Source organism: Mus caroli, chromosome 4 (assembly GCF_900094665.2).
Source record: "Mus caroli chromosome 4, CAROLI_EIJ_v1.1, whole genome shotgun sequence".
In the NCBI taxonomy this organism is placed as follows: Eukaryota; Metazoa; Chordata; class Mammalia; order Rodentia; family Muridae; genus Mus; species Mus caroli.
In genome coordinates this window covers 124,208,269-124,232,463 of record NC_034573.1, presented here as the reverse complement: position 1 = coordinate 124,232,463, position 24,195 = coordinate 124,208,269, and the positions used below count along the sequence as shown (strand labels likewise).

Genomic DNA, 24,195 nt, shown 5'->3' with positions numbered 1-24,195 from the left:
TGGATGGATGGGTGGGGGGATGAATGGATGGATGGGTGGGTGGATGGATGGATAGATGTGAATAGTTGCATTGAGGGATGGATGGATGGATGAGTTGACAGATTGGTATAAACAGATGGGTAGATGGATGGACAGATGGATGGATATGTAAATGGGTATATAGATTGTAGATAGATGTGAATAGTTGGGTGGATGGATGGATGGATGGGTGGTATCTTAGTTAAGGTTTTACTGCTGTGAACAGATACCATGACCAAGGCAACTCTTCTAAGAACAACATTGAATTGGGGCTGGTTTACAGGGTCAGAGGTTCAGTCCATTATCATCGAGGCAGGAACATGGCAGCATCCAGGCAGGCATGGTGCAGGAAGAGCTGAGAGGTTACATCTTGTTCCAAAGACAAACAGAAGACTAAATTCCAGGAAGCTAGGATGGGGGCCTTAAAGCCCACACCCACAGTGGCACACCTACTCCAACAAGGCCACAACTTCTAATAGTGCCACTCCCTGGGCCACACATATACACACATCTGGACTGATATGGGCATCCTGACCGACAGATAAAAGGATGGACAAATGGACACATGGACTGGTAGATGTAGGCGTGGGTGGATGCATGTGAACAGTTCAAATGGTCGAGCAGATGTGTGTGTGAGTCGGTGTGTGTTTGTGGGGTAGAGAGCTGGGCCAATGGATGGATGAGTAAATACATGGATGACAGATTGATGGGAACAGTTGAATGAGTGGATCCATGCATGGATGAGCTGATGGGTAGACAGCACATTAGCTACGCATAGGTGGATGCGTTGGTGAATTGATGTGAGCAGATAGGATGGATACAGTGGGGGAGGGGTAGATCGATGTGAATACGTGGATGGACAACGCATGGACTAGGGGATGGATGCTCTCTAAGCACCACCTGATGGTATGGGTCTGCCCAGAAATGGCAGTGCTTATAAAAGCATCTAGAGCCATGGACCTCTTAAACTGTGGGTTTGGAAATCTCAGGGGTGAGATTTCTCTACCCGGCTGCCTGGCGCCAGACTCTGTTTCATGAAACGGTGCAGCTCAGCGAACCTCGCCTTGACCCCCCCCCCCCCCGTCTGCCCTTGGCTCTGGCCCGCGTCCTCTGTCAGGGGTTAGGTGCTTCTCTTTCTGCTGCTCTCTGCAGAGTAAACAGGACGTTAACGAGAGAGCACACTGACTCCCGGCCCTTAGGGCACACCGTGTTTGCGAGGAGAGATGACCATGAATTATTTAAGCAGTCTGGGAGCCTCAGAAAGCATGGCTGAGTAGAGAGAACTCAGTGCCCACATTTGATCTCCTGTAAGGAGCCTGGGGCTGCAGACCCTGAGTGACGGACAGGCCTCTGGCAGGTCTGAGACTTTGAAGAATGCTCTAGTGGTCCTCTCAGCCTTGCTGGCACATTGGAATTACTGAGGAGACTCAGAGCCCCTTCTCAGGCTGCACCCCTGCAGTGGTGCCAGGACCTTGGGGTGGCCCAGAAATGGTTCTCTGGAGCTTCTCGGGGATCCCTGTGCGGGCCAGAGCTGAGAACCTGAAGTTTTAACTTGTGTCTGTTGGGGTGAGTGGAAGGGTTCAAGGCACCTCATAGACACACCCTTGAGTGTCATAAGAGGACATTTAAGGGAACCAAGGAGATCTCGCCACTGTGGCCTCCTATAGAAAAATCTATTAGGTCCCCGTGTAGCTCCACCTTAAAGATAATGAAATGGAGACTGGGAAAGACCTAGCTGTTTCTTTTTTTGTTTTTGTTTTTTTTTAAGATTTATTTATTGATTATATGTAAGTACACTGTAGCTGTCTTCAGACACTCCAGAAGAGGGCGCCAGATCTCGTTACGGATGGTTGTGAGCCACCATGTGGTTGCTGGGATTTGAACTCTGGACCTTCGGAAGAGCAGTCGGGTGCTCTTACCCACTGAGCCATCTCACCAGCCCCACCTAGCTGTTTCTTACTGCACTGGCTGGCTTCAAGTCACCTGGGTCCCTATAGGTGGACTTGGGTGGGCTTCCCAAGAAACATGGGAAAGAACTGGCCAGGTCACAGTGCCTCTTCCTTCAGGCCCTACCAGCATCCTGTGAGCTTGTGTTCCCATTGTACAGATGAGCCAAGTGAGTCTATAGAAAACTGGGAAGTGGCTCTGAGATACCCAGATACCCCTCACTACCACCAACCTCAGTACCATGTCTTGTGGCTTGAGCCTTGCCCGGACACCTCACCCAGAGCCCGAATCTCACTCTTGGCTTTAGTTGGAACTAAAGGAAGGTTTCAGCCTATAAAACTCTTACCTCACAAGGGCAAGGACCCGAGTTCCTCCCCAGATCCTACATAAAGAGCCCAGCGTGGCGGTGTACATTCGTAATCTCAGAGCTGAGGAGGCAGAGGTGGGGGTCCTGGCAGAGGAGAGGGGAGTCTTACCGGACGGCTAGTCTAGTCAACAAGCCCCAGATCCCAATGAGAGACTCTCTCTCTAAAAAGCAAAATGGAGCCGGGTGGTGGCAGCACACACCTTTAATCCCAGCACTCAGGAGGCAGAGGCAGGCGGATTCCTAAGTTAAAGGCCAGCCTGGTCTACAGAGTGAGTCCCAGGACAGCCATGGCTACATGGAAAAAAGCATGTCTTGAAAAAACAAAACAAAACAAACAAACAAACCAAAGTGGACAGCTCTTGAGAACCGCCTGTGACTGGCCTCCACACATATGTGCACACATTACAAGCGTACCCACACCACGTGTGCCAGTGCACACATGAGCATGCACATGGGAACACACACAGAGAATGAAGCTTGGCACGTCTGTCTCCACCTGTGCTTGTCTCTGTCATAGTCAGGGGCACTGAGCTGCACTTTCCTCAGAGAGGCAGTGACTTGACATGGCCAGGGAATGCAGAAGATGCTGTTTCCTAGCGCCCAGACACAGCATCCTGGCTTCTCCCTGTATATCTGTTTCCTCACATCCCACACATGGGTAAGGTTCTCGGACCCTGAACTCGCCTAGATGCCCACCCCCTGCAGTGACCTTTAACAGAGCAGCTGCTGGGACCCCCATTCTACCCAGGAGCCAGTGCTGAGCCCAGAACAACCCCGCCTGGCAGCTGGTGACACTCCAGGCCTCCGCTCGATCCCCACGTGGAACTGATGCCCTAGCAAGGCACCTCATCTGCTTTTTCCCATCTGCCACCCAGTGAGGGTCCTGCAGCTAACCCCCTAGCCTCGGCCCTGACAGGGGAGGAAAAGGAAGCCAGCCCCGTCTCCACGTGCCAGGCCCTGGCTGGTGGCTGGCGGCCATGCCAAGCAACACTCAGATAATTGGGGGTGAGGAGCATTGTTTGTAGTCATGCTCCAAATGGAGAGCCAGGAGGTAGGAGTAAGAGGCTTGACCTCAGAATGCAGGATGGGACATACACAGCCAGAGGCACGAGACCTCTCTGGCCTTTCTCTGCAAAGCAGAGCGTCTACACTTTCATCCCCAGCTGTCCACTTATCACAGCCATTTCCAATGTGTATTTGAATCTCAGCACCCACAGCTAGACCCGTCCACAGTGCTGCTGTGTCTCAGGCCCCTGGCCCAAAAAGGACTCAGGTCCTCTTTGGATGTCCAGAGGAGGCAGGCATTAATGGAAAAAGTCCATTGAGGCTGGGAAGGAATGTGAGTTGAGGGCAGGGGACAAGGCTGCAGGGGACTCATGGGCAGCATTGTTGGGGACTCTGATGCAAAGAGACAAAGCTGACATGGCACAGAGAGAGTGTGTAACTTGCCCAGTGCCACGCAGCAGAACTGATAGAGAAGAGATTTGAACTCATAGAATGTGTGCCCAGGAGTGACTCTAGAAAGCCAGTCACACCTTGAGGGCCTAGCGAGACCATCCTACCAAGGATCTATTGAAGTTGTACAAAGGCCTGTGATGTGATCCAATTCATTTAAAAGTAGACTGGAGGCAGAGGCCCAGTAATGTCCCCTTGGGTCCACAGTTAAAATCAGGACTCAAGGCCTACGGAGGCCAGCTTTGGGCCATGTGGAGAGCACCTTTTCAGAGTTCCTGGCACTGTCAGCAGGGAGTGGAAGGCATCCCAACATCACAAGTCATTTCCTAGGAGCCCCTTTCTACTGAAAGGAGCCTGCGGTGCTTGCAGCAGGAGCAGGGCTCCCGAGAGTGATGAGGGTAAGCCGATCCTTTAAGCCGATCCTCCCACAGCCGGCTTTGGCGTGGAGAAAGCGCTGCTGGAACCCTGGACAGAGCAGAGCTTCTTTCCTGATGAGACACAGGGACCTCCCCTCCAGGAAGACGGTTAGCCACAAGAAAGCTGGTGACTCCAGCACAGGCCAGCAGCCTTCAGGCTAAGCCCTGCTAGCAGACGGTGCGGTGGAGGAGAAGGCGCTTCGTTAAACTTTATTTCATTCAACATGATTATTGTCGGTTCTGGGAATCTGACTCAGGTGGACAAGTTTGCACACTGATCCCCATTGTAAAGTTTTTCCTAAGTGTTCTTTAAAACATTGATTTCTTTTTTTTTTTTTAAGATTTATTTATTTTATACATGCGAGTACACCACCATTGCTCTCTTCAGACGCACTGGAAGAGGGCATCAGACCCCATTACAGATGGTTGTGAGCCACCATGTGGTTGCTGGGAATTGAACTCAGAACCTCTGGAAGAGCAATCAGTGCTCTTAACCCCTGAGCCATCTCTCCAGCCCCAAAACATTGATTTTAACCTTGAAAACTTCTGTTTGGAGAGTGGGTGGGTCTGCTCACCATGTGCATGCAATGCCTGCAGAGGCCAGAAGAGGGCATCAGATCCTCTGGAACTGGCGTTGCCAATGGTTGCGATCTGCTTTGAGGGTTCTGGGAATGAACCTGGGGACCCTGGAAGAGCAGCCAGTGCTCTTAACCGCTGAACCATCTCCCCAGCCACAGGATGTAGAAGATTTATAAGGCCCGTGTACATCTTAGCTCCTGGCAGGGCCCCTGCCACACACTGGCTCTGGGGGACAGAAGGGCCTGAGAGCACCTGCCGCTGTTGCCTCCCTCCCGGCTGACGTGTTTCCTTTCCCTCCTCCTTTCCCTCCCCGCCCCCAGGCCATAGAGACCTATCTCGTGAATGTCTCTCCCGGGGGCCTGACCTACATTGCTGAGTGGCGTGGAGGAATTCTGGACCACAAGATGGGACACCTTGCCTGCTTCTCAGGAGGCATGATCGCCCTTGGTGCAGATGATGCCAAGGAAGATAAAAGAGCCTACTACCGAGAGCTTGCAGCCCAGATCACCAGGACGTGCCATGAGTCCTATGCCCGCTCAGGTAACCCTGCAGGCAAAAAAAGCAGCACTAGATACCCAGGCTAGACACCAGGAAGCACTGGCCAGAGCAGCAGAGCAAAGGAGGGAAGATCACTCTAGCTACCATCTCTCCTGGGAAGCTGTTAGAGTTCCAGTGAGAGGCAAGCAGGCCTGGCACTGACTGTATCCTGCCCGGCACTGGAGAGGTTGCTACTGAGCCTTCCAGCACAGAAGGGGCATCCGAGGCTCAGAGATCAGAAGGGGCATCCGAGGCTCAGAGATGATGGAGCCAAGGTTCCACGGAAGGCAGGGATTGGAGGATCCTCCAACACCCATGGCTGATTGACACCTGAGCCTTGCAAATCCTCAGCCTCTCCTCTGCAGCCCATGCGGGCTCTCACCTCACCCTGTGTCTAGCCACCCTCTGATTCAAGACAACCAGCAAGCTTGAAGATCTCTGCGCACACTGGAAACTTACCAAAACTACTGAATAATCTGTCTAGGAGCATGAGCCCCAAACCTCATTTCATACTTGGTGAAACAGCCCAGCAGGGCTGGGGAGCTGCCTTAGGGAAAGTCCCTCTGAATGTGAGTAGCTCAGCCAGGCCCTAATAGCCAGTGCTACACAGACAGACAGACAGACAGACACACACACACACACACACACACACATACACATATTCTGCCCTTCTGAAAGTATACTGCCTGGCCTCCGAACCATAGTCTTACCCTTGGATGGCTGAGAGGCTCCACATAGCAGCTACCTGAGCCCTGCTATGCCCCCACAAGCCAGCATCTAACTGGCTCTGCATGAGGCTCTGACAGCAAGAGGCCAGCGACAAGTGTCAGGGCTGGAGCTGGTTCCAGGCGGGTTATGTCCGTGCTGAGCCTGAAATCGGGTGATCCATTCTTTGCACAGGGCTCCCTGCGCCAGGGCCATAAACAAACGGGAAATCTCAGGAATAATAAAGAGCTTGCTGTTTGTCTGGGACAATCATCCAGGGCTGTAAAAGACAGCCGCTTAATCGAGCATATTGTCCCAACCAGCCTGGCTCACCCACTGCCGCCTGTGAGGCCACTGCCTCTGTCACCCCATTAGCAACTTGGCAAAGGCCTGTTTCCCAGTGGCAGAGCCCCTGAGCCATCTGGGGGCGGGGCAGAGGACAAAGAAGCTGAGCCCAGTGACTCCTAAGGAGATACACCTCCAGACTGCCAACAGGCTCTAGAGACAATCCCCGACCCTGGGACCTCCTGGGGGCCAAGGCCAGGCAGGAGTGAGGACATACCTAGGACTAGAATCAGTGTTCAGCTGGCCTGGACAGGTGTGCAGGCAGGAGAGGCGCAGTCTAGCTCAGCCTTGACTGACTGTGTGGCCTTGGATAAAATGCTTAGCCCCTCCGATCCTGTTTCTGTATGAACAGAAGATTGCCGAATGCCGTTTGCAAAAAAGAGAGAGAGAGAGAAGTCTTTTGGTTTGGTTTGTTGTTGTTGTTGTTTTTTTTTGGGGGGGGGGGTGTTGTTGATCAGGCTGGCCTCAAACTCACATAAATCGCCTGCCACCCCAAGCGCTAGGATTAAAGGCGTGCACCACCAAGCCCGCCTGGTCGTGCTCTACTTTACAATTTTGGTCCTGTGGAAACCATATTGACAGCAGACTGCCCACACAAAACCTAGACCCCATGAAGCCAAAGCAGGCTATGACAGGTGCTTTCCCGGGCTCCTGTCTGAGTTCACATCTCCACTGCTGTGATCTAAAACACTGAGCAAAAGCAATCTGAGGGGGAGCTCATTTCATTTCACAGCTCTCAGGCCACGCCCCATCACTGATTGACGTCAGGTTAGGAACTCAAGACAGGCACCTGGAGGCAGGAACTTAAGCAGAGGCCATGGAGGGGTGCTGCCTACTGGCTTCTACCTCATGACTCGCTCAGCCTGCTCTCTTGCAGCATCAGGACCACCTGTCCAGGGGTTGCACTGCCTCTGTTGGACTAGGCCCTCCTGCCACTATGATCAGTTAACAGAATACCCACAGATTTGCCTGCAGGCCACTCTTACGGTCAGGTCAGTTTCTCAATTAAGAGCTCCTCTTCTGGGGGGGGGGTGCTGGCAAGATGGCTCAATAGTTAAGAGAGAGCACTGACTGCTTTTCCAGAGTTCAGTTCCCAGCAACCAATCACATGGTGGCTCACAACCATCTGTAATGGGATCCAATGCCCTCTTCTGGCCTACAGGAGTACATGGAGCTCTCATATATATAAAATAAATAGATCTTTTTTTTTTAATTCCCTCTTCCCAGATATGTCTAGATTCATGTCAAGTAGAAAAAAACCCAGCCAACACTGATTCTCCAGTAGAACCTGCTCAATGTTTTCTCAGGTGGCTTAGGGTGTGTGAGGGATGGATTGCGGGGGGGGGGGGGGAGGGAATGGTAGCACATTTGCATAATAAAGGTTCTGGTAAGTCCTACGACCCCAACTTTTGGGGGGGAAGAATTGAGACAGGTTTCAAAATGTAGCCCTAGTTAGCCTATAACTCATTCTGTAGACCAGGCTAGCCTAAAAATCAGAGATATCTCTTCTTTGTCTCTCAAATTCCGGGGGCGGGGGGTATAGGTGCGCATACCACACCCAGCTAAACAGCTCTATTCTTTAAGCTTCAAGGAAGTTGCTGTGGAGGCTCGGCACAAATTGGTGCAGCCCCCAGGGGCAATTGACAAGTCTACCCCAGTTCAGCCCTCTGCCCACATCCCATCCTGATCTATTCTAGACAGGGTCCAGAGAAGTAGGAAGTGGGAGTTCTGACTATTTGTTGATCTGTCCCACAGACACCAAGCTGGGGCCTGAGGCCTTCTGGTTCAACTCTGGCCGAGAGGCGGTGGCCACGCAGCTGAGCGAGAGCTACTACATCCTGCGACCCGAGGTGGTAGAGAGCTACATGTACCTATGGCGGCAGACACATGACCCCATCTACAGGGAATGGGGCTGGGAGGTGGTCATGGTGAGTGTGGCTCAGCAGCTGTCCCTGGGAATTAAGCCTCTGACTCAGAAACTACAGGGAGGCTGCCAGAGCAGCCCTCAATCCCCCCATGGTCTTCCCTCCATCCCAAACACTGGTTAGAAACCTGGTCCTTCTCGGGTGTCTTAGTCACTGTTCTGTTGTGAAGAGACACCATGACCAAGGCAACTCTTATAAGAGAAAGCACTTGATGGAGGGTTTCCTTACAGTTTCAGAGATTTTAGTCCATTATCATCATGGCAGGGAGCTTGGCAGCAGGCATGGTGCTGGAGAAATTGGGAGAGCTATATCCTGATCCACAGGTAGAGACCAACAGACAGACAGACAGACAGACAGAGACTAAAACTGAGCTTGGGATAGGCTTTTGTAACCTCAAAGCCTAACCCCAGTGACACACATCCTCCAACAAGACCACACCTACTCCAACAAGGCCACACCTCCTTATCCTTCTCAAAAAGTTCCATTCTCTCTGCATTCCAATAGATGAGCCTGTGGGGCCATTGTTATTTAAAGTACCACAGAGGGGTAAATGGAGAAGACTAGGGTAGTGCTTCCAGAAAATTCTCTGATAGGTCCTTTTTTCCCTTTCCACAAGCCTTTGTGCCCATGCCAACAAGGGTCACCTGCTTTGGGGACAGGGTATCCTGGCAGCACGCAGTTCAGGTGGGAGACTGCTTACAGTTAGGCCTCAGGACTCAGCCAGGGCTTCGTTTCCCTGAGGTTCTTGACCCTCAAAGGCCAAATGTTTGGTGCTTAATGTTGGTCCTCAGGGCAGTCCAACAGGGTCCAAGGGGGCCTGTGTTGGATGTAGAGAAAAGCAGCAGCAAGCCTGACGGTTTCTGAGTCTGCTCTCTAGATCCCAGCAGCCCCTTGACATCGTCACCTCTGTGGTGAAGGTCTTCAGGTCACCCAAGTCCCTGGAAGGTCTCAGACCAGGAAATTGCTCAGTTACCTAGGAAAGCATCCGAGCTGAGTTCTCAACACAAGCGAAGGCGGAGTGGGCAGGCTAATCCTGGGAAGGCCACCCCCACATGGCCAGCCAAGAGTTGGGACCTGAGGGCTATTGCGCTCCAGCCACCAGGCATCTCCTCCCCACACTAAGGCTGCTGCTCCCTTCCTCCAGGCCCTGGAGAAACACTGTCGGACGGAAGCCGGCTTCTCGGGGATCCAGGACGTGTACAGCAGTAACCCCAACCACGACAACAGGCAACAGAGCTTCTTCCTGGCTGAGACGCTGAAGTGAGTACAGCTCTTCCTGGGTCAGGCCCACAGCTCAGGAGTCACAAGCAGGGAGCCCACATGGGGGCAGAGGCTTGGGGTCCCCAGGGCTTCACAGTAGGCTGAGCTGTGGCCAAGATCCCCATCTTTGACCACAGCAGGAGTTTCCCAAACCCTTTCACCTGGTCGTTTGCCACTCTTCATTTCAAAATTAAGTCACACTCCTCCGCTATGTGACACTGCTGCTGAGTACCATTGGGCCTGTCCACCTGTCATCTCTGCAGCCCAGCTTGGAGTGCTTGGCAGTCTCCTGCCTGCTTCCCTTGCTGTTCTCAGAGTCCTGAGCTGTGCCTTGCTCTGGTGGTCCCTTCTAGTGAGTCCCCTCCAGAGGCTAGAGTTCCCAGAGCCCAGCTGTGTCACTGCCCTGCAGGAATTAACAGCAGCTTGGGAACATAGTAACACTTTAAGCAGGTGCAGTCCCTGGGTCACCAGACCAAGAGCAAGTCTAGGCTCTACCTGCAGGGCTCACAGCAGAACCATCAGGCGAGTGAAGCAGTGGATGGTGGCCAGAATTAAACAGGTCTTCTGACCCTACAGCTCAGGATCCCTGTGCTTCCTCAGGAGCAGCACCAGCAGTGCTCACACACACACACACACACACACACACACACACACACACTAACGGTTCTCTCCATCCCTGCCCTGCCGCACAGATACCTCTATCTTCTGTTCTCTGAAGATAACGTGCTGTCGCTGGAAGACTGGGTGTTCAACACCGAGGCTCATCCGCTGCCCGTCAACCGCTCGGACAGCTCTAGCATAGCTAGCCACCCTCACTGACCACTGTCGCCACGCCTGTGTCTCAGGGACGCCTCTACTTTCTTGGGATCCGGGACCGTTCTCAGAGGCACTGGGGACGGAAGGCCCGCTGTGGGCAGACCCTGGACGGATGTGTTGGACAGGCGACTTCTTTTCCTCTGTGAGGAGACAGGAGCTGGTGATATACCAGCGTGGGCCCCCGGGCTATGGTCCCTGGTGCCTACATGTTCCTTTCTATGGGGGAATTTCTGTGTCCCCACACTTGCTGTCCCTGGGCCAAAGGACTGGAGGTTTGCGTACCCATCTTGTGTATTTGATTCTGTTTCCTTTTTGGTTTTGCTTGACTTTACTTTTTTTTTTCTTTCTCCCCGCTTGAGTTTTATGACAATTATAATTTTCAGATTCATGCACCTTCTAAAGCGGCGCCACCTAACTCAAGGAGACCTTTAGTGTTTGTACACACACACACACACACAAACACACACACACACACACACACACACACTCTTGACCCGTCTGCTTTTAATGCCTATCACCCGACATTGATTCTGTTCCACTTCTTGCCATCTGCCCTGTCATCAGAGGAGACAGTCCCCTTTGCTTTGGTCCCAAATGTTACAAATCACTAATAATGCTATTTTCATTACTGTAATGGAGAAATATGTGAAGTAGAATAAAGGAGTTTATTGAATAAGAAATCAGATTGGACTCATTGGCCAACAGAGGCTCCTGGGAGAAAATCCTCCAACAGTGTCATCTGAAGCCGTCACCAGCTGGCAGCGGAGCTGAGGTGTGACTTACTAAGGGCAGTGGGTGCAGCTTCTCTGTCTCTCTCCAGTTGGCCCTAGTAAGTGCAGGAAATGAGAGGCCAGCCCTTTGGGTAGAGTTGGGTATGAATACTCACACTCAGATGGAGGAGTGGAAGAAGCCCAGGGAGGTGACTCTGTTTGCCTGAAGTCACCTTGCCTCTGGGATCTTCTGACCACCCTGGTCCTTTGTTCATGTTGTCAATCATGCCTCTACATTAGTGGAATGACTATAAACCATTGCAAATACTAACAAGGACACAGGAGGCTCAGCCAACAGTAGCTAGGACCTGGGTGGGGGTTAGGGACATAAGGACAGGGGTTATTGTCATAAAGATAATAAGACCCAAAGACAAGTAGGCGCTGTGTATAGACAAGGACATAGTGTGATATCTTCTAACCCAGACTCCCCTGTCACTCTCTTTATGCCATCTCCCTGTGAACCCAGAAGCCATCTGCATTGGCGAGGAGTCCAGGTCCCTACACTGCCGTGCCAGGCTTGCCTTTCCAACAGCCCTGCTGGCAGCCTGGACACAGCTGAGGTCCTGGGTAATGTTAACTCTCTCCCAGCCCCTTCATTAGACTGTGCTTGTCAACTGGCCATCAAGGTATTGGGGCTCCAGGCCTGGTGACACCCACCCACCCACTGTGTGAGCCCAGACCAGTCACCTCACCTCTCTGGGCTGTTTTCCATCAGCAGAAATTCCACCTGCTGAGGTTGCTATGAGAACCAGCAAGATGTTCCTGATGCCCTATGGTCCAGGATCCACTGCCTCCTTGTTCTGGAGGCTCAGACAGCCCAGCTCTTCCTGAGCAGAGCTGTGCATGCACAGTCCTGCTATCCGTAGCACACATGTCAAAGGGAAAGGGTCACTCGCTGCACAAACACTGTAGGACAATTAAGAAACCAAGATAATCAGAAAGGAAATATGGTCACCACCCAACTCTCCGGAATGAGTACTGTTCTATTTTCTTCTAGACCTTTTTCTATGAATATATAGAAAATATATTTTGCAAACACGTTGTCAGCCTATGCATACTGTTTTTTCTTATAACCTGCTTTTGCACTTAACTATATATTGTGAACATCTTTCCATGTCAAGAAATATACACGTCTGTCAGCACTCTTCCTGGCTGTATAGTTTTCCACCGTGCGCCGTCTCCTGCTGTGTGTATCTAATGCTGGGCATTCGGGTTTGTGTCTTTGGGGATTCTTAGTTATAACCTTGACAACAACAACAGCCGTGTATTGAATTGCTGGTGAATGGCTCCTGGAATCGTGGGAAGAAGGGAAGAGCTAGACCTCAAAAAGAAGAGAGCTGGAGAGATGGCTCGGCGGTTAAGGAGTTAACACTGCTCTCAAAGAGAGACTCAATTTGGGTCCCTGGCACCCACATCAGGCAGCTCACACCACCTGTGACTCCAGCTCTGGCAGATCTGGTGCCTTCTGGCTTCTGCAGGCAGGCGCGCACACACAAAGACACACACAGACACACAAATTATTTTAAAAGAAAAAAAAAAAAAAAAGACAAGACAAGAAAGAGGATTTGGTGGGCAGGGGTCCTATAAGAACCAGAGATGGCCTACCTAGATCCTGCTCTTAGTTTCGTTTGGCTTAGCCTGGATGCCCGCTGGCCCATAGTCAAGGGTGGAGAAGCATCTTGATTGGCAGCACACCCACCAAGGCTTGAGCGTCAGATGTTCATGGAGCACAAACGCAGGTCACTACCAGCATCCGGGGCCAGGCTTCTTCTGGAGTGGCAGAGTTATGATGAGCAACCTGGCCCCTCCTCCTCCCACCGTGCCCAGCTCCCTCCAAAGTCCCCAGGCTCCCCGCTGGGCCCGTGTCACATCCTTGTCCTTTGTCTTTCTGCTGAGAGCAACTTGTAAAAATGGCTACTTTAACATCCATCCTCCAGGAGGGCTCTTGCAGGTGGGGAAATAGAATCCTCCCAGCACAGAACACCACACCAGGGATAAAAATAAGGAAGGCCCGAGGCAGCTGAGAGCAGACAGGCACTGAGAGTGACTCAGGTCCCTGAGGCAGGAGAGAGCCTATGTCAGGCCTTAGGCTACCCTTCCCTACAGCAGCCTGCAGCTCCTACCCAGCATCACCTCATGAGCCTACCTCTCTCGAGAGTTCTCCTCACCCTCTGCCTTGAGCCCTGGAGCATCATGGAAAACATAAAGCATAGTCTAGCCAGGAACCCCCATCTAACCGTGTGCTTGTGTTCAAATGTGCTGTGGGTGCCGGAGCCAGAGCTGGTGGCTGGGGAGATGGCTGATCGGGGAGAGTGCTTGTGCACAAGCCTGAGGATCTGAGTTCAAATCCCACGTATCAACATACCCAGGTTAGACACACACACACACACACACACACACACACACACACACACACACTGGGTGGCTCTTGTCGGCATTCCCAGAGCTGGAGCGGGGAACCAGTGGATCTACAGAGCTCACAGGCTAACCAACCTAATCAAATTAGTGAGGTTTGGGGAGAGCCCCTGCCCCCAACATGTTAGAGTAGAGGCTGGAGCACTGGCCGGCTGAAGGGCATGCACTGCGCTTACCCAGGACCCAGGTTTGATTATCAGCACCTGTGTTGGTGCTTCCCAACTGCCTATAACTCCAGCTCCACATGATCCAGCGGCCTCTTCTGGTCTCCTTGGGTACCTGCACTCACACACACGGATCCACACACAGACACACGTGAAAATAAACCTTTTTGTTTGTTTTTTATTTTGTTTGTTTGTTTGTTTGTTTTGGTTCTTTGTTTGTTTTTGTTTTTTGAGACAGGGTTTCTCTGTGCAGTCCTGGCTGTCTTGGAACTCACTCTGTAGACCAGGCTGGCCTTGAACTCAGAAATCCACCTGCCTCCGCCTCCCAAGTGCTGGGATTAAAGGTGTGTGCCACCACTGGGTGGCTTTTTTTTTTTTTTAATGGTGGAGAGTAATAGAGGAAGACACTCAACATAACCTCGGACATCCACACATGTATCCCCATGTGGGTGCATGTGCGGCGTGCTCATGTATGTGAGTGCATGAGTTTGTGTGTGTGTGTGTGTGTGTGTGTGTGTGTGTGTGTGTGTGTGTGTGTGTAAAGAATACAAAGCAAAACTGGAGCTGCTCAGGGAACACCCTGAGGCCAAGATGGGGCTCCCATGCTAGAACTGATGACCAATGGCCAATAACTCTCCTAGCTTGTGCCAGGCCCTAGGTTCTGTCCCCAGCATCTTCCCTCGTGCCTGGGAGGTGACAATCAGAGATGAGGTCATAGCTGTCCCTGAAGAGTCTGTCCTGGCACCTGTCTACCGGTCTGTGTGACTCAGCTTACTCCCTGACTGCCGGTGGCAGAACTCTGTGGCTGTTTGGCTGGAAATGCGCTTGGTTCCCTAGGTTTGAGTGATGTTTACACACTGCTCAGCCTGGCCCCTAAATCAGAGCGTCTCAAAGAAGATGTGCACAGGAAGCACCTGTGGACACTGTTAAAGAGCAAAGCCGGGCAACAGCTCAGTGGATAAGGTGCCTGCCTCTCAAGCTCGAGTACCCGAGTTCAGGTCCTCAGAACCCCCCATGTAAAAACCTGTCTCAGAAGGTTGAATGCAGCTGAGCAAAATGCGCTCTCTCTCTCTCTCTCTCTCTCTCTCTCACACACACACACACACACACACACACATACACACATACAGAGGCTATTGTGGGTCCTGATCCCCTGGCAGATGAATGCACCAGGGCTCATGAGCAGCCAGGCCCAGGTCTGGGGTCACCCCTTGATTGCCTGGCTTCCCTTTACACCCCTGAAGCTTCGGCTGTTCTAGGAGACAGGTGCAGGGACAATTATTGCAGTGGCATCTAGAGGTGCCTGAGCTGTAGGCAGGATCTACATGAAAACAGATGTGTCCCTTGATGTCACCTCTGAACAGACAGTGGGGGAGACAGGAACAGGCAGCTGGTGGCTGCAGGGCTGGCCGGAGGGATTTCCTGAGGTTCTGGGGCCCAGGCTTGGCCACGTGCCTCGGAGCCGGAGCACGGGGCCAGGCACAGCAGAAGTACAGTTTTAGTGTTTTTCATTTCAATGTAAACAGCCACATGTGGTTGCAAGCTGCCATTTAGCCAGCACAGAATTAGAACTTTGAAAGCAAGTGTCTGCCTCAGACCCTGCGAGACCCTCAGGCTCAGCTCCGCTGCAAAAAAAAAAAAAAAAAAAAAAAAAAAATCTTAGCACAAAACGTTCTGTTGGGGACGGCAAGTGTCCCCCGGCACACAAGTGGTTATTTTTGGACTGATGTCTCCTCTGACTGTTTGCCAAGCACACCCCTGGGTTTTGTCCCATTTTGGTTTTGCTCCACAGTTTGTCTGCAGATGGCTGAGGTAGGTCAGGGTCAAGCTGAGAGAGGACGCAGTTACCTTACCAGAGGGCCAGCGAAGTCTCTGAAGCCAGGTGGACCTATGGGCAGCTGTGCCCTGCCCTGAGCTGTGTGGCCTTGGGCAACCCCCTAACCTCTCTGAGCCCAGCTCCTCAGTTGGTAGAAACACTGGGATTCCGTGAGTCTCCCCTGTGCGAATCCCATTCACATCAGAGACAGTTGTTATTGTTGCTATGCCAACGGTTTTTTGTAAACCACAGACACCCCCCCCCCAGTTAAATGTGAGGCAAAACACTGCCATCAGAGGAAGTTCTCCTTTTTAAACACAATGCTTTGAAACTTAGAGAAAACAGCACGAAACAGACCCAGGAGATGGAACAAACTCTCCGAGCAATAAATCCAAATCGAAACGCTTTCCGGCTTTTCTCGTTGAGCAAGCGTTGGCCGTTAGCCCCGAGTTGGTTGAAATTGGAAAACTGGGAGGACGATTTGCTAGCTGCTCAGGGGCTCCTCTGGCTGAAGTCAGGTGGACGAGGCCCGGCGGGGGCCTCCAGGGAGAGAAAGCACCAGCCTGGAGGCCCCTCCTCCTGGGGGCGGGGCGGGACGGGGCGGGGCGGGGCGGCCTCGGTCGTTCTGGTTGTAGGTTCTTCCCAAGTTCAAGGCCATCCTCAGCCTCGTTGCAAGATCCAGGTCAGCTAGAGACACCTGAGATCTCTCTCTCTCTCTCTCTCTCTCTCTCTCTCTCTCTCAAAAAAAAATCCTAAGTTATTCTGTTGAGAACATTTATATGCCACGAGATATATCCATTCGCCATGTATAATTAATATTTTTGGTATATTTATAGTCATTCTGTCATCACCCTCAGCTAATTTTAGGAGAAAAAAAAAAAAGAACCTGTCCCCACTAGGAATCACAAGCACCCTCCCACCGCAGGCCACAGCAACCCCTCATCCATTCCGTCCTCAGAAATCTGCCCGTTCAGGGTTAGCTCACATCTGTGGCCTCTGCATCTGGCCACTTTGCCTAAGGCTTAACTAGGCAGCGTCCGCAGCCCTGCCAGTTCTCAGGACAGTCTCCAGAGAGTCACAGGCCAGCCTGGTCTATAGAATGAGATCTATTGCGAGAGGAACATAACAAGTTCATCTGGCCCTGTGGTGCCCACTGTCATTCCAGCACTCAGGAGGACCAGGAGTGAATTCAAGGTCATCCTTGGCCATATAACAAATTGGAGGCCAGCTTAGGGGACGTGAGAACCTGTCATGGAAGTGGGGTGGGGCCTTGTCATGCCTAGAACAAAATCTTCTATGGCCATAGCCTGCCAGAGTCTTGATGTCCTTGTCCCTCTGCTGCTGCTCTCTCTGTCAGTCCCTCTGCCTGCCTCCCCCCACCCCCTTCCTTTCATTTGCTGACCTATTTATATTTTATATGCATGTGTGTTCTACCTGCATTTATAACTGTGCACTGTGTGCGTAAGTGCCCACAGAAGCCAGGAGTCATCAGATCGCCTGGATCTGAAAGTTACATATGGTGGTGAGCCGCTATGTGGATGCTGGGACTCGAACCCAGATCCCCTGTAAGAGCAGCCAGTGCTCTAACCACTGAGCAACCTCTCCAGCCCCTTTCTTTGGTCTTGAACACACCACGCAGTCTCTCTCAGGGCCTTCCCATTCACTTTTCCCTCTGGCTGGGTGTTCTTCCCCGTTCTTCCCACAGCTGACCAATTCCTCCCACTCAGGCTGCCGTGTAAATCCTGTCAGCTGAGGCGGTGCCAGTGTCACAGTACCCACGCCTCACTTCCCTTCCTTTGTCAGGGCAATCATTATCTGAAGTTACCTTGCTATGTACATCAGCAATTCCCCTGCAGAACAGTCTACTCTGGCACAGAAAGACCTTCTCTTCCCCCCTACTGTGTCCTGGGATACAGGGCAGCTCCTGGCACACAGTAGGTCCTTATTTAGTTTAGAAACCCAGAAGAGCCATTTTCCCCAAGTGGCGCTCGTCTCCCACATGCTGGTCTCATCACTGCCTTCCAGGATGGCGGAGGTGGAATTTGAGTAAAGCTTCCCTTTGGGGGGTGGGGAGGCCCCAGGTAATAGAAAAGATTCAGATGCCGCTCCTGGATTTGCTGTGGGGGAAAGAAGGAGGGAGCTGCAGCGCCCCCTGCAGGCACTACTGTCCCTTCAGGGCTAGCATAGCAAACAGTTGGGGAACAGGAAGCTGCTGGAGGATAGCCTCTGTGTGTGTGTGTGTGTGTGTGTGTGTGTGTGTGTGTGTGTGTGTGTCTGTCTCTCTGTCTGTCTATCTGTCTGTCTATCTCTGTGTGTGTCTGTCTCTGTGTGTCTGTCTCTGTGTGTGTCTCTGTGTCTATGTGTGTGCGTGTCTGTGTGTGTGTGTCTGTGTGTCTGCATATCTGTGTGTGTGTCTGTGTGTGTTTGTGTGGCACAGAGAAAGAAAGAGACATGCACAGAGAGAGACAGACAGACAGAGGAATCATAGAAAGGCAGGCCAGGACTAAGACAGAACCCTCTTCCCCCTTGCTTAAAGTACTTCAGCCAAGTTAGGCCCCACTCCACCCTGTGTCCTGCACCCCTCATTCCCAGCCCCCACCCCTGCCTGGGCAGCAGACATCCCCATGGAATCTATGCCTTTAACAAAATCCCAGTGTGATAAATAAAGCAAGCCTGGCAAAGCCATGTCCCCTCGTTTGTTTTCTGGGGACCGGGCTCATCCATCTTCCCTCCTAACCTGCTCTGCACTCTGTTAGCTGTGTTTCCGCATAGAACAGAATTTGGTTTGCTAATGGCATCTGTTTTATGTAGGGTGTCCCCAAACATTAGCTATAATGAGTTGGAAGTGGCACAGTTAGGAGCTTGGGACGTCAACACCAGATGTCAGGTCCTCCTCATCCTCTGAGAATCTGTAGTCAGAACACAGGACAAGGCTAGGCCAGGCCCACAGTCCCGGAATGTTCCTGGGAGCTACCTGTCTGTCTTAGTTTGGGTTTTATTGCTGTGAACAGATACCATAACCAAGGCTACTCCTATAAAGAACAACGTTTAATTGGGGCTTGCTTACAGGGTCAGAGGTTCAGTCCTTTATCATCAAGGCGGGGAAGCATGGCAGCATCCAGGCAGACATGGCGCTGCAGGAGCTGAGAGTTCCACCTCCTATTCCTAAGGCAGCTGGGAGAAGACTGGATCCTTTGTGGTTAGGAGGAGGGGTCTCATTGCCAACCCCCACAGTGACACACTTCCTCCAACAAGGCCACCCTGAATAGTGCCACTCCCTGAGCCAAACGTATTCAAACCACCATCCTCTCCAATGGACACTGTGGAGTGCCTGAATAGGAAAAACAAGGCCCTCTCTTCATGGCATGGTGACAACGGGTGACCAACATACTACAGAATAGCAGCAAAGTCAAGTCATGCTCACCATCTTGTGTCTCAAGACCTCACTGAACTCAGGAGGTCACCGACCTTCTATACTTGCTGGCTCTTGAGCTCCGGGGACACCCCCACCTCCACCCCAACCTCCCCTGTCCCTAGTCCCCTGTCCCCTCCCTGAGCCTGCAGCCACCCAGCCCTGGGATTACAGATATGTCTACACTGATTTACTTACGTGAGTACTGGGGATCTGAACCAGGGTCCTCAGGGTTGTGTAGCCACTGCTGAGCATCTCCTCAGCCCCCAACAGAGTTCAATAAAAACAAAAAAAACAAAAAAACAAAAAAAACAGGCAGACTTGGCTGGGGCATGGTGGTGCACGCCTTTAGTCCCACACTTGGGAGGCAGAGGCAGGCAGATTTCTAAGTTCAAGGACAGCCTGGTCTACAGAGTGAGTTCCAGGGCAGCCAGGGCTACACAGAGAGACCCTGTTTCAAAAAACAAAAACAAAAAGGAAACTTCACTTGGCTAGGTGGCCTGGGAACAAAATAAGACAATATTATAAGCCAGCCAATCCCCATCTAGCACACAATGGCCTGGAATCCACTTGTGCATGCACACTGGGGGCCACTAGTGCACGGGAGTTGATGGTGGTTTGCAAAGGTTACACATCTTTCCTGAAGACTGAAGTCTAGAACTTCACAGCCGCTGGCCCCTGGGAAAGAGCAGTCACCTTGGGGCCTTGGAGCCCGATGTCATTAAAGGATCCCTGGCAGGAAGTAGGACCCCTGGGGATGGGCCCAGAGGAAAACTTTTCCTCTGGTTGCATCCTTTCCTTGCCTAATCCCTTTCCATGCCCAGTGTGCTCCAGGCAGATCTAGCTGGTAGTACTACATCATCTACTGGAGTTGCAGTCCCAGCAGCGATAGCTCCAGCTCACTGAACCCCAGAAGGGCCTCTGGCACTCTCCATACACTGAGGCTGGGAAGGCCTCAGTGCTCACTGCCTGTGTGTGATCAGGAGCGATCTGAAGAAAGCCCTTCAGCTGGACCCTGAAGGGGAGGTGCCAGGTCCAGACATCATTAGAGGCCGCCATTTTTATGTGTGGCTAAAACCTGCTCAGCCATGTTCTGTCCTGGTATTATAAAGTGGATTCATGAGTGTGTGTGTGTGTAAATGTGTATAAATGTGTGTATGTATGTATATGTGTGTGAGTGTATATGTGTGTATGCATGTGTGTATGAGTGTATGTATGTGTGTATGTATATGTATGCATATATTGTGTACATGTATGTGTATGTGTGTGTATATGTGTATGTGTATATGTGTATATGTATATATGTGTGCATATGTGTGTGAGTATGTGTGTATGTGTGTGTACGTGTGTATGTATGTATATGTGTGTATATATGTGTATGTGTCTGTGTGTATATTCATGTATGTATGTATGTATGTATATGTGTGTATGTATGTGTGTATATGTGTATATGTATGTGTATGTGTATGAGTCTATGTGTGTATATGTATGTATGTATATATGTGTATATGTATGTATATGTGTGTGTGAGTCTGTGTGCATATTCATGTATGTATGTATATTTGTGTGTGTATGTGTATGTGTGTGACTCTATGTGTGTGTATGTATGTGTGTATGTGTGTACTATGTGTGTGTGTATGCGTATTATGTCAATGTCAGGTCTCTTCCTCTATCACTCTCCAACTTATTTTTTGAGACAGGGTCTCTCACCTGTTTGGCTAGGCTAACTGGCCAACAAGTCCCAGGGGTTTTTCTGCTCAGCCTTCCTATTAAATGATGTGTGGGCACATCTGGCTTTTTAGCATGGGTGCTGGGGATCAGCTTCTGCAACAACCCGCTGTGCCCTCTCCCCGGTTCCCAGGAGTCCTTTTGAGTCCTAACCGTATTTTAGATCATAATTTCAACAGCACTCTTTCACTATGGCACACACATTTTCCAGAACTAACTGAACTTTGGATGGAAGGGAGGGAGAAAGGGAAAGAGCCTGTGTGTGCAGGGATGAGGGTGATCATAGCGTGTGTGTGTGCAGGGATGAGGGTGATCATAGCGTGTGTGTGTGCAGGGATGAGGGTGATCATAGCCTGTGTGTGTGCAGGGATGAGGGTGATCATAACCTGTGTGTGTGCAGGGGTGAGGGTGATCATAGCCTGTGTGTGCAGGGATGAGGGTGATCATAGCCTGTGTGTGTGCAGGGATGAGGGTGATTATACTTGGAGGCTCAGAAGACAGGAGGATCATCGCAAGTTCAGGGTCAGCTTGGACAACACAGCGAGTTTCAGGCTAGCCTGAGCTACAGAGTGAAAGGATGTCTAAAAGAACTTATTTGTTTGTTTGTTTGTTTGTTTTTATTATTTTATTTATTTTGAAGGCGGCGAGGTAGAGGGCCTGTAGACCCGCTGAGCAGGCGCTGTGCCTTCGGGGCCTCCCTCTTCCCCCCCCCCGGCAGTGATGGGCCGGCAGTCCACCCTGCTGACGCCCTCCCTCCCAGCTCCGCCCCGCCCCGCGCCGCCCGCCCCGCGCCGTGCGATCCCCGTCCCCGCAGCCACCGGGATCCCGGGAGCCGCCGCCATGGGCCAGGCCCGTCCCGCAGCGCGCCGTCCGCACAGCCCGGACCCCGGCGCGCAGCCCGCGCCTCCCCGCCGCCGCGCCCGCGCCCTGGCGCTGCTCGGAGCCCTGCTGGCGGCCGCTGCCGCCGTTGCCGCTGCCTGGGCCTGCGCGCTCCTCGCCGACGCCCAGGCGGCCGCGCGGCAGGTCGGAGGGGACAGGAGGGGGACAGTGGCTGCAGAAAGAGGCGCAGAGCAAAGCTCTACCCCGCACCAAGGAAGGGGGGAAGTGGGGAGGCCGGAGGGGACAATGGCCAGGACAGGGTAAAAAGTAGGACCGGGCCTTTGGGAGAGGAGGGAGGGAACTCGGAGTAGACAATGGATGAAGATGTGGAGTGAAGCTGGGACCAGACGCGACTGAAAAGGGGACAAGGAACTCTGGGACTGTTGGGAAGTGACATTTGAGTAAATGAGCTGGCAAGCGTGGAGGGGACTCTGGAAGAGGATGGCTGGAGCCATTGTAGCAGGAAGCAGCTGCCTGCTTCAGGGACTGGGATGGAGAGTTTGGGGCCCATGGCGATGCTTAGCTCAGCCCCTTCCTTCCCAGCAGGAATCGGCATTGAAGGTCCTGGGGACAGATGGCCTCTTTCTCTTTTCCTCGCTGGACACTGACCAGGATATGTACATCAGTCCAGAAGAATTCAAACCCATTGCAGAGAAACTGACAGGTACCAGAGAGACTGGGCACTCAGGGAAACCTAAAAGGAATTGGGCCCGGGCCCGGAGCCCACACCCCCTCACCACTTTCGGGCTGGTGGGTACCTGAGTTGCCTTGGCACCCAATCCCATTTCAATGGTGACAGTAGCATTCCTCCGGCCACCTGCCAGGCCACATCCTCAAATTGAAGCCCTTGAAAGAGGATACAGCCTTTACACCTGTCACACGCTTGGGGTCGGGGCTGCTGTCTGGCTAAGCTGTATTTCAAGCGATGAAGATGCAGGCAGATTGAGCCTCTTGCCAGGCTAGAAGACGACAGAGCCAGGTTAGACCTGACCTGACTCACAGGGTTAAGGATTCAGAGACTGTGTGTGTAATGGCCAATATGCAGATAGTCACAAACAGGAAGGAGTCACAGCTGCTGGCACTGCTCTAAAGCCTAGGTTGTGTAATTCCTAGTCGCCAGGCCAGCCAGTGCTGCCCAGGTGCGGATTTCCCTACGATAAAGGGGAGGAGGATAATCGGAGTCTCGAATGAATGACTTATAAAGTGCTTGTCCCTCCTGTCCAGGCTGTATGTCAGTGCACTTGTGAGCTCTGTGCTCGTGTACGGTGTGCCTGTGACAGAGGACAGCCTCAAGGGTCAGTGCCCAGGCGCCTTCCACCGTTTGTTTGAGGCAGAGTCTCCCCTTAGTGTGGAACTCTTCCACAGAGGCCAGGCTGGTGGCCAGCAAGCGGCCAGGGATCCTCTTGCTCCCCTGTCCTGGTGCTGGGGTTACAGGTTTATCTATGATCCTGCCTGGCTTTTTACATGGCCTCTAGGGGTCTGATCTCATGCTTGCGAGGCAAGTGCTTTATCAAGGGAACCATCTTCCTTGTTGAGACTGAACACAGAGCTTATGCTATATAAACGTTTTCCCACTGAGCTACATGCCCAAGCCTTTGAGACAGGGTCTCACTAAGCCATATAGGCCAGGCAGGCATCTAACTTGCAGGCTTCTTGCTTTGATGTCCCTGGTTCGATCTGCTAGTTCTCAAACTTATGATCGTAGGCACTCAGTTGGGCACCAGCTGTCAGTGGAAGCCTGTCGGTGGATGAGAGGCCAGGGAAAGAGAGAGCAAGTGCTCTCGGGGGCGGGGGTACTGTAGTACCATTGCAGGCTTTACAGGTTTCCAGAGGGGTGTGGACAATGGCCGCTGGCTGGCCCAGGGTTCTGTGGTCACTGCTAGAGGAGGATGGTCAGGTGAAAATGTCAATTGTAAAGGATCATTTTATGTGTGCATGTGTGTGCACCATGTGAGTGAAGTACCCTCAGGGGCCAGAAGAGGGCATCAGATCCCCAGGAGCTAGAGTTACAGGCAGCTGTGAGCCATCATGTCAGAGCTGGGAATTGAATCTAGAGGCTTCTAACGGAGGCTTCTAACCACTGAGCCCTTGCTCCAGCCCCGTCTTCTACTTTTAGTTTTGAAATAGAGTCACACTAAGTTGCCCAAGCTGGCCTTAAGCTCACCCTAGAGTCCACACTAGTCTTGAACTTTGGGTTTTTCTCCCTCAAGCTTTTCAGGAAGCTGGGATTATAGGTCTGCCCACCGCATTAGGTGACATCATTTTGTTTTTGAGACATACTGTCTACAACAACAGCAGAAAAGGCGACAGCCATCGAGGCCCATTCTGGTTTCTGTTTTGGTTTGGTTTTTGGAGACAGGGTTTCTCTTTGTAACCCTGGCTGTCCTGGAACTCTCTCTGTAGGCCAGGCTGGCCTGGAACTCAGAGATGCACCAGCCTTTGCCTCCCGAGTGCTGAGATCAAAGGCTCGTGCCACCACTGCCCAGCAGTCCAGCTATTCTTAATTACCATGAAGATCAGTCAGTGTGTAAGGCAAATTAATAACAACCCTGCGTAATCCTCTCTTCCTTTGTCTGATGTTTCCATATTTGCTGTTTTAAATTTTTTTTTTTTTTTTTTTTTTTTTTTTGGTTTTTTGAGA

At 51.9% G+C, this 24,195-nt stretch overlaps 2 protein-coding genes across 2 annotated transcripts in view; both read left to right on the top strand.

Moving 5' to 3' along the window:
* The window catches only part of Man1c1 (mannosidase alpha class 1C member 1), a 139,961-nt gene extending 128,911 nt beyond the window's left edge, over positions 1-11,050 (top strand). The window contains exons 9-12 of the mRNA XM_021160348.2: positions 5,103-5,322; positions 8,125-8,297; positions 9,439-9,554; positions 10,247-11,050. Coding sequence (XP_021016007.1) covers positions 5,103-5,322; positions 8,125-8,297; positions 9,439-9,554; positions 10,247-10,373 — 636 coding nt within the window. The 3' untranslated portion in view covers positions 10,374-11,050. The remainder of the gene's footprint in view (positions 1-5,102; positions 5,323-8,124; positions 8,298-9,438; positions 9,555-10,246) is intronic.
* Positions 11,051-21,515: 10,465 nt separating this feature from the next.
* Positions 21,516-24,195, top strand: part of Selenon (selenoprotein N) — a 14,397-nt gene continuing 11,717 nt past the window's right edge. Inside the window, exons 1-2 of the mRNA XM_021160663.1 lie at positions 21,516-21,698; positions 22,101-22,218. Coding sequence (XP_021016322.1) covers positions 21,516-21,698; positions 22,101-22,218 — 301 coding nt within the window. The remainder of the gene's footprint in view (positions 21,699-22,100; positions 22,219-24,195) is intronic.